The sequence below is a fragment of the Mesoplodon bidens genome (genome assembly GCF_964165515.1).
Source record: "Mesoplodon bidens genome assembly, chromosome: 16".
Lineage (NCBI taxonomy): Eukaryota > Metazoa > Chordata > Mammalia > Artiodactyla > Ziphiidae > Mesoplodon > Mesoplodon bidens.
In genome coordinates, this window is record NC_138173.1 from 2,728,573 (window position 1) to 2,742,608 (window position 14,036).

A 14,036-nucleotide genomic window follows, 5' to 3' on the forward strand; every position below is an offset into this window, starting at 1 on the left:
CCCCAGGGGCAGGACTCTGCCCTCCACCAGCTGCCCCCCTGCCCCCCTGTGCTATCCGGGCACGTAGGAGCCAATCAGTGTGCTAGGTGCAACTGCCTCGAAACGGCAGACGAAGTCTACGTACTGCTTCTGAGACATGCTTTATTACTACTTTGAAGTGATATGAATTCTCAGAGCATCAGGCACATCCATGTTCTAAGGTCGGTTCAGAATTGCATTCCAGAATCAATATAAATGTTCCTTGCGTTTGGGGATGATCAGTAGTCTTCCCATTACCGAGATGAATAGATTTTATACTGCGTTAACATTGTTTTCTGTGCAATAGGCCGACCTAAGGGAGATTGACGAGCCCTGACTCTGAAACAGGTTCCCTGCCTTCATCTCTTGATCGTGTCCTCTCGGCACATTCATGTTTTTCTGCATTTCCAGAGTGATTTTCTCTTGGCACCTACGATATTTTCCAGTACGTTACTAAGTGCTTAGTGACAGGATTTTAAGGAATATCAAGCAATTTAATCTTGTATTCCTTAAAAATTGACAAACTAGGCTTAATAAGAGAAAACCATACAATGAACTCGAAAGCCAACCATCAGTAATTGCTGGGCTGTAGGAGCTGCCACTTCCCTTCGGTTGCCTGGAGCCCTGATATTTGTGTGTAGTTAGAAGCCGTGCTTGTTTCCTCTTTTTTTGTTGTCTCAAGTATTTGCTTGGCCCCTTAAAATCCAAAGCCCAGCTTATCCATACAAGCCTTTTCCAGCTGCCCTGACATAATGTGAAGCCTCTTTCAAGTATTCATTGTGTGCCCACCACGCAGCAGGCTCCGCCTGTGCTGGGGGTGGAGCTGCTATCCTGGCCAGCAGTGAGGGACCGGCCTCCTCTAGGGGCTGTGGGCTAGTTTCAAAAACACCTTGAACTTGATAGGAACAAAAGTTAGAGAAATCTTAAGAGTTGTCACCCAAGCTGTGCTGCCAGTCATTTGCAGTTCGTTTGAGGGATGCTCATGCTCTTGTGTCAGCTTCCTGCTCAGTAGAGCAAGTTTTGTTCTGTTTTGTTTTAACCCCACTTACCTAATGAGGATAAAAGCAAAAGTCAAGACCATTTATCTCCACGTGTCCTCAGGAAACCCTCAAGCACAGTAGAAGGGAACCAGTTCCATGTTTGCCCTTTGACACACTGAGAGAGAGAACGGCGTAAAGCCAGATGGGCAATTCCGGAGACAATTAGCCCAGAACCCCCAGTTCACATTTCAAGATTTCTGATGAGCTTTGCAATGATTTAGGGCTTAGGAAATGCTGACCCAGTAATACTCCGTTCAACTTTCCTAACTACTTCATTCTTTTAAGAATTCTCCCTGTAATGATTACGTGGATAATTGAAATCACTGTAATTACAAAATGACACTGCTGGAGGTGTAGAAAGAATGGTTTACTTCAGCAGTGTTGGGTTAATGCTATGTTATTTTTCACAGATTTCAAATTCAGCTAGTAAATTATAAAAATTACCAACTTCTATGAAGATACAGAAATGTTTTTTAAGCCTCGATTAATTTTTTCAAGTTCAAACCATCAATTGCGATAATAGAACATTTTCCTGCCAGACATTAGTATTTCCTATCATTGCACATGAATTTGCACACAATTGGACACCCTTTGTCTCTCAGTATTTAAGAGCTTTGTGTGCTGGCATTACGTGACCTCAGAAGTGCCTTCCCGCCACCCTCATTGGCCACCATCCACAGACACATCACCCCACGGAGCTGCCATGTCATGAACTTGATCTGTTCTGCCTTCTTTCCCACTGCAGAAATGTTTCCCTTTCGCCTCTGCTGTCGTAACTGAGGCTGTCAGCTAGTTCCTTCCCTGGGTACGTGAATGTCAAGATTTCCCCAAATAGTCATGCCTTTCACCCTACTCTGTGCTCAGTCTTCATCTGAGTTCACCGCCTTGATCCATGGAATCGCCCCTGCTGGACAGTGGCTCTGGGTTTCCCACTTTTCTATTCTGTTCATACTCTCCGTTCTGGGGCCTGCTCTGCACCTGCTGGACTGGCCAGCATGCAGTTGACACCTGCACAGGGCTGGACCTTACACTGCTCTATGCATCCCGCTTTCTGGGTCTGCATGCTGTAACCTGCTGGCATTTCCGTGGTCCCCAATCCGCTTGCTCTACATGTTATCACATGATAAAACCCTGGCTTAGCTCCAGTTTTTGCATCTCTGTTTCTCTTGTTGCTCCCAGTGTGATCATTTTTTTCAGGAAAGTTTGCTTTGAGCTAATCTTGCATCCGTGATAGTAATGTTTTCCAACCTCAGAGTGATTCTGTGAATCAGTCTAAAATACGACACAAATGTCTAAATGAAATATGAAAACAAATGTGTTCTAAATTAAATGTGTGAAAAAAAAGCCCAGAGTGGTCTGTCAACTTCTCCCATCCTAAACGCTTTTTAAAATATCTTTCAGCACCAAGGGAGTAAATTTTAAGGTAAAAAGCTTCAAAATTAAAGATTAAAAATCTTATTTCACAGTATTTTTCTAGTTCTTCCTATGGGCTTCTTTCAGTCCTTGGTCCCAATTGAAGCCTCTGGTCTTTCCTTGTCTTACTTCTGCTTCGTCCTCTGTGATGCTTTTTTCTCTCATTGTACATGAATGTGTTGTAGATTTTTCTGACTATATTGTATTCATTTAATTCACTGAATGGTCATGTTAAAAAAATAAAACCAGACAACTTTCCTAGAAATATAAGTCTTTGTGTAGAAGAGATGTTAGGATAAATTAATGATGATTCTAAATCTCAATGAATGTGATAATCAACAGCTATTACTGACTAGTGTTACTATTCACGCAGACATGCTAAACACACACCCACACAGACAGACCATCAGCACTCCAAATCTTTCAGGGTTTCTTCCCATCACACTAACTAGGGCAACACACTTGGCAGTGATTTATATATACCAGGCAAATGTATATGTAATATAATTATATATATATATATATATATATATATATATATATATATATATATATATATATATATATATACATGTTATGTATAATTACATATGTTTAATCCCAAACACTTGGATTGCTTAGCATCTACTTGGTAATTCAATTTTCTATCAACATCTGGCAGATCACATTTTTTTTTCTTTTTTCTTTTTTTCTCTTGGAGAAAAGTACTTATCAGTTTTATTATTACTATGATGGTACGTTTGTGATATCCTGGAAAGCACCTCTCTTAGGGGAGAGGTGACCTGGGTAAAGGGACACTGTTCCTCTGACCCTTTTCAATGTCTTGGATTTTTTTCCCTCCAGCAGTTTGTTGGGAACTTCTCCATTGAACCCCCAGACTTCCACAGAGGAACTCTTATCCATGGGTGTTTCTCAAACTTGGTGTTCTTTGGGGGAAAGATGCTAGAAAACTCCTATTCTGCCATCTTTACAATGTGGCCCGGCCTGTAAGCTCTTGAGTCAGGCTCTACTTTCTGAGGTGAGAGCCAGGTGCCCGGGGCTAAGGTTCTTTACTACTCAGTGCTCAGGCGCTGCACTTTATTCATGGATCTTCTCAGGTCACTGGGTGGACAGTGACTCATTCCTGTTTATGCCATTTGGAGTTGGTCTAAGCAGAAGTGTGCCATATTCTGATTTGCATTTGTTACTATGTAAGACATATGTCATTCTCAGCAACACTGTTGGACATCCACTGTGTGTGGGCACCCTAATTACCTCTTATATATTCTGACTAAACTCCCCCATCCTCCCAGGGGGGTGGGGGGTGGAGATCATCAACCTGAGATTATAGTGGATGAACAAACCTTAGGGAACTTAAATAATTTGACAGTTACTCGTAGACAGCAAGTGAGTGGCCTGAATTCAAACCTACATCCCCTTTGCTACAAAGTTAACATTTCCTTTCAAATATTATGTTTATACTTTGGCTTTCCAGTTATGAATGTGACATGTGTCTCCTATTTCACACAAACCTAACACTGTGCTTCAATAAATATTTAAGCCACAATAGGAGAAAGAGCTCATGTAGGTTTAATAATATTGAGTTCTATTTCAAATTTGGGCACAAAATTGAGGAATTTTAGAGAATGTATACCACTTTTCTGGACCTCCCTTTCCTCGGTAGTATTCGAGGAGGTTAGATTAAAGTGAAGGTCAAGGCTATGCTTGTTTTTAACATTTTATTATCTGTTAATCTGATTAGCTACTTGATGGATTCATAAATTGAGATAATCTTTAAAGGTCTGATCACGAACCGGTTTGTGACATGTATGCACTGCTATGTTTAAAATGAATAACCAACAAGGACTTACTGTATAGCATAGCGGACTCTGCTCAATATTATGTGAGATATTTATTTTAATTATTATCATCATGCAATTATTGTTCCATGTTTTGAACATTATATCTTGCACCTTTTAATAGTATTAATAAATAATAATATTCTTTTTTATAAAATGGAGCTGAATGCACGTGTTCCCTGCTGTGAGCCATGATTTTACATATTAGTGTTAAAATACATAGCTTGTCAGGAGAAGAGCTATTTTGATGGTGAAGGACTCTGTGAAAGGGAAGTTGCCAGTGCTATTCTACCATATTTTGACCACCTTTTAGATGCTTTAGACCTCTCTCTTTGATGCTAAAGCCATATATTTCCTTGGGCCAGTTTCATCATCTGTAGCCTTGCTAATAAGTGTGATCCAAGAACCAAAGGGCCTTGACCGTCTCTTGGGAGCCTCACCTCCCCCCAGGGATGCGCTAACAGGATCCCAAGGCCATTCCTTTGCACAGTAAATTTTGAGCTGCCTCTCTCTGAAGTACAACTCAACTGCTCTCCTAGGCCTCTTAATGAATGACGATTTCTTTTTTTTAAGTTTTGCCGTTTTCAAAAAATAATAGAACATTTTTTTCCAATTTATGTCAGTCCCTGAATTTTCAATGGCAGCCATTAATATTGTTCCATTTCCCTCTTTAAATTCACAACAGGATTTATGTCAATAGTTGAAAAGGGAAAAGATAAATCACATGTCTGTTAAAATTTGTCATTATTGTTCAAACCAAGGGCTGGCTATTAAAACCATGATGATGAAAGTATTGTTCTTACTATAGAGAAATATGGTAATTGTTTTGAAATAACATGGTGACCAAATATTTTCCCTTCAATATCTAAACATTCAGTTAGTCAAAATATCAGAGTTGTTATTTTTGGAGTGATAGAAAAAGATCTTAATAAGTAACTATGTCTAACAACATTATGTCAGCACTTTCAAATTTATTTAATTGTATTACTAGACTTCGGTGTATTGTTAGCATTTTGTGTGGTCAGTGGCTTATCTTTTGTTCCGATTCCAAAGCCTCTGTGGATGGACAGCGTCGCTGCAATAAGGTGCACAAGGGGTTTGATTTTCTGGCCCCTCTGTGAGGGCCTCTGCCTGGAACACTTCAGGCCCAAAGGGCAACAGGGACCAGAGCAATTACCCAGGACAGTGGCCTTGCAGAGCTCTGGGCTTGGAGGAAGTGGCTTAATCTGATGGGGGAAGAAAGCAAACCTGGGGACGCAAGCCTGTCCCCTGCCCTGATCAATGGGGACTGGTCAGCACTTATGTGTTTTTCATATTGGATTTCTATAGCATTTAGACGAAACAAAGCCTCCCGTGGCTCAGTAAATCAATACAGTTCCCTAGGTGATTTTATCTGTCTCTTAGATGGAAAACTGTTTTAGTTTGGAAACTTGGTTCCACACAAAGGAAAGTATTTTCATGGTGAAGAGAAAAGGTCACAAGCTGAGATGCCTCAGGCACTGGGAGAGAACAGACACGTGAAGGAGAAGTGCATCCTCCATGAGGGAAACTGGTGAGCAATTAACTGAGGAGTAAGTGCCCTCCCAGGGTGAAATTTCAACACACGCGCAAAGTATGCCTGCTGCCCAGATGGCCCCCGCTCGGTACTGAAGATCGCTCGCGCAGACGTACTGGAAAATGTGGGGCAGATGCTGTGTTTTGAGGCACAGTCATTTCTGAAATGTGATGTAGCCAATGATACAGCATGCTGCTTTCACCTCTGACCTCTGTGGGCCTGGAGCCTTGAATCTTCCTTTAATGTCACTGGGGCCGCTTCAGGCAGCTGAGGGCAGAGCAGCTGGACCCAGGTGGGCTTGGGCTGACCTGGAGGCTGTCCAGGAGTGGGTGGGTCACAGGAGGGTCTGGATGACAAGCCCCAGAACTTTACAGCATCAAGCGTTTGTGCATCAAACAAACACAGCTTGAGGCGGCACCGCGGGCAGGAGACGAGCGAGCGATGGGCGGTAAGGCAGAGAAGGAAGGAAGGTGGCTTGTGGGCGAGAGCGCCAGATATAACCCCAAGCACGGGCACCAGCCAGGCGGAAGCAGGAAGTCAGGACACTCGCGGGAAAAGGGAGATGTTTGCATGTCACCAGGGGCGGGGCCCGCTTTCCAAGCCCAGCCTGCACTTGCTCAGGCCACTGTTCCCACCCAAGGGAGCCAAGGTACGATATACTGACAACACCCCCTTACGGTGTGATGGACAACTGGAGCTTCACGTTACTGTAACCTCGTGGATCCTGCACAGCCTCCACTTCCTGTTCACAACAAGGTTGGCAATTAGCAAAAATTGAGCCTTATTCTGGCAGTTGAGATTTGAGTGTTTACACGTCCTATACTGGATAGAATGATTCTCTACATCCTCCTCCTGAGTTTTCCTTGCAGCAGTAATAATATTTTTAACTTCATACTTATAATAGTTTATAAATTAAAAAAAAATACTTACACATATTGCATCTTGTTTGAATTGTACATCATCCCTAAGACAGAGGGTCTCAATGTATAGAACGATACTGAGACTTGGACCTTTTAAGTAAATTGTTTAGCAAGAAAGTAATATGCCACTATAGACAGGGAGCTCCCTGACCTGTAGCCTGATGCTTCCACACTGCACCTGTCTCATTCTGAATCTTCATCCAATTAGACACTTGTTTTTAATCTGCCTCCCTAAATCCCAGGGCTTCATTTTCATCTTTTTCATATATAGAGAGAGAGAAGGAGAGAGAGAAGGAGACAGAGAGAGACAGAGACTGAGAGACCAAAAGAGAGACAGGAGTGTTTCCTCCTGAGTTGAAGAAGAATGTTACCTTACCGTGTATCTATTCATTTTCACCCTCTCTGGCAAGTTATATATGTTGATCATCCTTCTGCACTCTTCACATACTGCATTTGGAATTTACTTCCTTTAATCTCATGCCTCAAAGCTAAAACTCCTACCTAGAACTGCTGAAGATGAGACTAGAGACAGTCTCACTGTGTATTGTACACACCTGTGCACGTGGAGGAAAATTTTTGAAAGTAGCAACAAAATAATTTACTTCAAAAGAGATTTGTCACCGTACCTTGAAAATCTGGCCATCAGATGCCTTGCTTCCGTTAAGACCTTGAATCTGGAGAGATCTCAATGGATCCTAACCCTTCCTTCATGAGCTAGTGCTGTGCCAGACAAGAAAGTGGCCAGTGAGGTAACCAGACCTGCCTTGGGGCTCCCCGTCCTGTCTGGGCAGCATGAACCCCATGGCTGCATGGTACAGGTGCCTTTGTCAGACTCCTGAGCCAGCTGCATAGGACGTCCACGTGGAATGGACCCGGTGCTTGTGGAATTCAGGAGCTGAGGATACAGAGAGGGTGGATGAGTTAGAGGTTTGATATAAAGCCACGTGGCTGAAGTGTTTGAGTGGTAAAATCGAGGCACTGTGAAGCCAGCATCTTTATTAATCAAAACTTTGGGGGAAAATGGAAGAAAAAGGGGCTTCCCTGGTGGCGCAGTGGTTGAGAGTCTGCCTGCCGATTCAGGGGACACGGGTTCGTGCCCCGGTCCGGGAAGATCCCACATGCCGTGGAGCAGCTGGGCCCGTGAGCCTTGGCCGCTGAGCCTGTGCGTCTGGAGCCTGTGCTCTGTAACGGAAGAGGCCACAGCAGTGAGAGGCCCGTGTACCAAAAAAAAAAAAAAAAAAAAAAAAAAAAAAATTGGAAAAAAAAATATTGATTGTGTAGCAACATGAATATTGACACCCACTTATATATCCTTTCCTGGTTTATTTCTGTGCACAGTGACAAGGCTTTACAACTTTGTACATAATTTCACGTATTTTATCCATTTTCTAGATTTGGAGGAGGAGACAATTTTTGCAAAATAGGCATTCCAGAAATTTTTGGAGGGCTCCCTTTGGCACATATGTCTCTTTCAACATCCTGTTTGTTTCATTTCTGATTTGGTATTTCTGACTTCTGATTTCATTTCATTTCTGATTTTTCTCATTTGTTGTGGTATTCATAAATTTCCAGAATTCCTTCTTTTTTTCTAAGTATTAAGTGTTGAAAAATACTTTCTTCTCTTTTTCGTGGAGTATTATCAAAACTCTATAATTAAAAGTAAATATTCGCTCAGAAATATAAAAATCTAGCTAAATAGATTGGGTGAAAATGAGTTAGCACTAAGAAAAACATGACTTAAAGACCTGACATAATTGCCTAAATACACATTTAAGTGCTGTAAAATCAGAGTAGACATTTAGAGTCCCTGTAAGTTATCAAAACATCAATAAGAGATTGGAGTTGTTTCATTAAAAAAAAAATCTCAAAGAGAGACAGAAAATTCCAAAACTTCTTGACAACTTTGCACACAAGCAGAGTAAGCATAGCTGACCAAAACTGATAGAACATTTAGGGAAAAAATAATTATATATATATATATGTATATATGTATATATGTATATATATATATATATATATATATATATATATATATGCTAAAAAGTGCAAAAAATGCCCTCCATAATCTCAAGGCCTGCCAAAAATGGCCTTAAAAGGAAGTCTCGGGCCTCCCTGGTGGCGCAGTGGTTGAGAGTCCGCCTGCCGATGCAGGGGATACGGGTTCGTGCCCCGGTCCGGGAGGATCCCATATGCCGCGGAGCGGCTGGGCCCGTGAGCCATGGCCGCTGAGCCTGCGCATCCGTAGCCTGTGCTCCGCAACGGGAGAGGCCACAACAGTGAGAGGCCCGCGTACCGCAAAAAAAAAAAAAAAGGAGGTCTCTTTCTAAGGGGACAGAGCAAGCGGGGACAGGAGAGTTCTCAGCTGAGGGCTGGGGGCTAGCTGCTGGCCCCTCCACTGGGACACCCACGTCAGCTTGGCACAGGCTGCCCCTGGAGGGCTGCTTTCCCTGTCCCTGTGTTGCTGCGTGTGGCAATGTGATGAGAAGGATGAAATGTGATGGACATGCTGTGCTCAATTCCCATTCTAACTTATGTTAGATCACAAGGGGATACAAGAAGGAAAAATAAAGATTTCCATCATCATATTTATAATAAAGTAAGGAAGAAATCCTCATACAATTACAGTTCTCATTTCTACAGCTGGACACATGGTTGTAACTGGTATTGAAAACTACCTTCTACTACCTTTGCCCTCAGCAAGCACCTCAGCTAGTCATGGTTGTGTTTAAGGTGGATGGTTAGCGTAATTTTGACTGGATAAGTGTAATTGTGGTGCTTCCTAGCAATGGAATTTTATCCCGATAAAAATAAATGACCTATTGAGCCATGAAATTACATGGGTACACCTTAAATGCATATTTCTAAATTTTAAAAGACAGTCTTAAAAGACTCTGTCCTGTACGATGCCAATTATATGACATTCTGGAAAAATCACAACTGTAGAGATAGTAAAAAGATCATTGGTTGGGCTTCCCTGGTGGCGCAGTGGTTGGGAGTCCGCCTGCCGATGCAGGGGACACGGGTTCGTGCCCCGGTCTGGGAGGATCCCGCATGCCGCGGAGCAGCTGGGCCCGTGAGCCATGGCGCTGGGCCTGCGCGTCCGGAGCCTGTGCTCCGCAGGGGGAGAGGCCACAGCAGTGAGCGGCCCGCCTACCGCAAAAAAAAAAAAAAAAAAAAAAAAAAAAGATCATTGGTTGACCAGGGGTTCACAGGGAGGGAAGGAGGGCTGCACAGGTGGAGCACAGGGGACTCTTCAGGTCTGTGAAGTGGTCTGTGTGATGCTGTAGTGGTGGATGCATGACACTATGCATTTGTCAAATCCCGTGGAAGTGTAAAGCGCAGTCAACTTGATGTATGAAAATTCAAAAAAATTCTTAGGGGGTCAGGAGACCCTATTATGGCAAAGAGTCTAACTGTAATACAAGGTCTGAAATAATCTCACTGAAATGGGGGAGGAGAAAAGGGGTTCACACTCATCATTTTGGAAATGAGTGCAGCTTGTAATATTAAAGGCAACATAAACTGTGCTCTAGTGGATAAAATTGTTTCCCACATGGATATGTGTTAACAGTTCCTGTGTGGCTGTCCCTGTACGCTGGGGCTGAACAACTAGGTAAGTGAATGGTGGGTCCCTGCAGGAGTGGGAATCTACCAACAGACAAGGGGAGAAATTAGGAAGGCCCATGTAGTCATGTGTTAGAGACGCAAACATCACTAAGAGCTCACGGTTAGCTTAACAAAGATACAGATGCTTATGCATGGAAATCTTTATAAATGCATGCATTCCAACACGGGTTATCATATGCACATATATTCCTTGCTCTGTCAGCTGAGAGGTCCTAAGCAAATGATTGGATAAACAAATAAATGGGGAAGAATAGATGTATCTCCTGTCTAGAGCAATTCCAAATAATCCCTGTAGATACTCAACCCTCAAGGAGGAGAAGCATAACTCCCCACCCTTTAAGCGTGGGCTGCTTGTAGTGACTTGTCTCTAGAGAGTGCAGTGTGGACAGTGGGACCAAGAGGAGCTTATGGTGAGAGACCTGATAGACGTCATCTCAGCCAGACCATCAAGGTCAGCCTCAGCAGCAGGGATAAGGCGCGCTGACTGTGATTCTCTGACGTGAGGTGGTAAAGCGGCATTTATCTCTGGTCTTCCTCTCCAAAACCCACGACCCCACTGCAGTCATGAGAAAAACGTCAGAATAATCCCAATGGAAGAACATTCTACAAATTACCACTGATCCTCAAAACTGCCAGAGTCATTAAAAAAAGGAAAGTCTGAGAAATTGTCATAGCCAAGAGGAGCATGACGAGACACGGTGATTAAATATAATGTTGCATCTGGGATGGGATCCTGGAAACTATAGAGGACACTGGGGGGTAAAAACAAGGAACTTTCAAAGAAGTAGGGCCTTAACAATAAGATCACAGTACTGGTTCATTAGCTGTAACAATGTTATACACCACGTGCCATACTAAGGCATGGTGTGCATAAATGTAAGATGTGAATAACAGAGGGAAAGGTGTGTGGGGTATGTGGGAGCCCTCTGTGCTGTTTTCACAATATTTCTGTAAATCTAAAACCACTCTAATGTAAAACTTTGTACAGAAAAGGTCTCAGAAATTTTTAAACATATAAAACACAACTTTTATTCCAGTTTTTAAGTTTATAATCACTGAAAACAGTTTTATGATAGCTATGAAATTTATGTTACCTAATAATTCAATTGCTTTGCATATTACATTAATTTTTTTCTGAATAAATACCTGATATTATTACCAGATATTTTCATGAAAGCCAATGGAAAATTAAGAAAACAAGGAAGATGTGTTAAAAATGGTAGAAGGCATAGATACACCCCCTACTCAAATAGAGATTAAGTTTACATGGTGGTTAAATACCTTCATGTCTATTTTCTCTGGTTGCATTTAGTAGCAGGAAATTGATTCTAGAGACACCATGTTTTTATGTAATCAGTAAATACTGAAGTTCTCCTACTTTTATGGAAAAGGAATAACTTCATGTCAGAGTTGGCGGTAAGTAGATATTTGCAGTTCTTTTAAATACAATCTTAAGAGCAATTTTGAAAAATAATAGTTAAACTAATGGCAAATTTCTCACGGACACTAAATAAATAATTCATATCATCAGGTTATAGTTTCAACATCCAATCGCCCTTCTATTTGCTGATGGTTTGTTCTTACGTAACTTCACTAAAATCTGCCTCCCTATGCTTTCCAGCCAAGCCAAATCAGGCTCACAACCCACAAGACTTAGTTATGGAAAATAGTATCTTATGTGGCTGTTCAATTACTACCGAAACTGGTCAATCTCTTTTCTTTCAAAGGCAACAATAATAATCCAGTGACAACATACTCCATTCCATTCACACTTGATCAAGCGTTCATCAGTCTCACACAACAGAAAATGACAAAGAGGACAAGATAGTTTACCATCCCCAAAGCTGAGAGGAGCAGTAATTTGAGGTGTATAAAGTCTTCTATTTCAGAATTCACCATTCATTTTACTTGGGAGTCTCATTTACCTAAACTGTTATATTTTGGCTCCGCATTTTTTATACTGACAGGATGTCAATTTTCTACGACAACCTTTAGTTTTATTAAGTTCGTCACATAATGAAAACAAAACTCTCCAAAAGCATTTAAAATAAAACAAGACATATGCATTTATGTGCATTTAAGTCTATGCCTATCATTTAGATATTACAGTGACCACTAAATGAATCTGTATTAGTTATTTCATACATTGATTTATCTTTATATTATTCACCCTGATAAATAGCTTGCTTTCTTAGATCACTCTGTTTGTGAACTACATTTTAAGTTCCGGAGAGAATTATTCATGCATGTAGCTTTTTAATTAAAAAGAGAAAGATTAGTCAACCTTTTGTCACGACATAACCACATGAAAGGCAACTTTTAATTACTCCTTTTGCAGTTTCTTCCCCAGCTGCCAAGTGGGGTTTCAGAGTGGATGCAGGGATGAACCAGCCCCTGACCAGGAGTCCAGTCCCGCCCGGGGTCCCATCCAGATGCTGAGTGGAGGGAGAGGGGCCTGGTAATGCATGTCCTCGGCCCGCGGAGCCATGGCCGTAGGGTTATTCTTCGCAGAAGCTGGAGGTGAAGACGTTTCATCTCCTCCTGCCGTCTCTTCCTTGTCCCCTGGGAGTTCTTGTCCTTACCGGTGGCTGTGAACAGTTTGCCCGCTGGCTCCGCTGCCTCGTTTATTGCACTTCGTTACGACCTCCTCTCTGCACCTCGATGCTGTGCTTGACGGCCTTTCTCTGTCTTTTCAGACGACATCCTTTGCGGTGCTGCAGCACATGGATTTCAGGACTGCCTGTGAGGAGGTAGGTCGGATGCCTTCCATTTTCGATGAGGGGAAACAGGTGATAGACAGGGAGGCTGGGCCCACCCTTACGTATTGACGTGGAAAATGGCTTTCCACAGAGGGACGGGTGATGGGCCCACGGCGTTTCCAGAGCACGAGCTGTCTCTGCAAGACTGGAAAGGCCTCACGGGCCTGGGGAAGCCCCGGGATTGCAGTCTTCCTTCAAGAAGACTGGCGCATGTTTCATTGGACTGAATTGTCTCTCCCTACAAACTATGCGCTGAAGGCTTCAGCTAGTGAAAGAGCTGGAACTAATTCTTTTCACATAAATGGTTAGAAATTAGAAGACATCTAAGGTCCCTTTCAGCACTAAAAGCCTTTGATTTTATGATTCCCACATTCTTTAAGTATTTCAGTATTAAGTACTGATGTATGGCGACTCTCTGTAGAGCTGTCATCACATTCGGGGTGAGCGGAAGTGATGCATTCATTGCTCTTTCAAGGATGTGAAAGGCCATCCATTCAAGTGTGCAGTCAACAGTGCATGGACTTGGGGCCCCAGGAATGCAGCTCTTCTTCTTTAGGAAGAAAGATTATCTTTCCATGCAACATTCAAAGCATTGTCTTTTCACTCTTTAGGCAAAATGCAAATATTCATATGTTAAAATATTTCATATTTGCTTAAAAGTTTTAAAATATTTTAGTATGTATAAATAACCCAAGAAAAAAACAGCCATAACTAGATTACCTCTAATAAAGTTTAAAAAATCTTCAGTATTAGCATTTGTCAAAATTGTTCTTTTAGTGAAATGTCGTGTGTTAAATTTCTTGCAAAAATATCTTTTTTAAAAAAATATTTGTCACAGTAGGTTCAATTTTAGGTTGTTCAGAGAA

At 42.0% G+C, this 14,036-nt stretch overlaps 1 protein-coding gene across 1 annotated transcript in view; it reads left to right on the forward strand.

Annotated features, from left to right (window-relative positions):
• Positions 1-14,036, forward strand: part of SNTG1 (syntrophin gamma 1) — a 399,274-nt gene that overhangs the window by 204,712 nt on the left and 180,526 nt on the right. The window contains exon 3 of the mRNA XM_081258736.1: positions 13,108-13,161. Within this exon, the coding sequence (XP_081114862.1) occupies positions 13,135-13,161 (27 nt within the window). The 5' untranslated portion in view covers positions 13,108-13,134. The remainder of the gene's footprint in view (positions 1-13,107; positions 13,162-14,036) is intronic.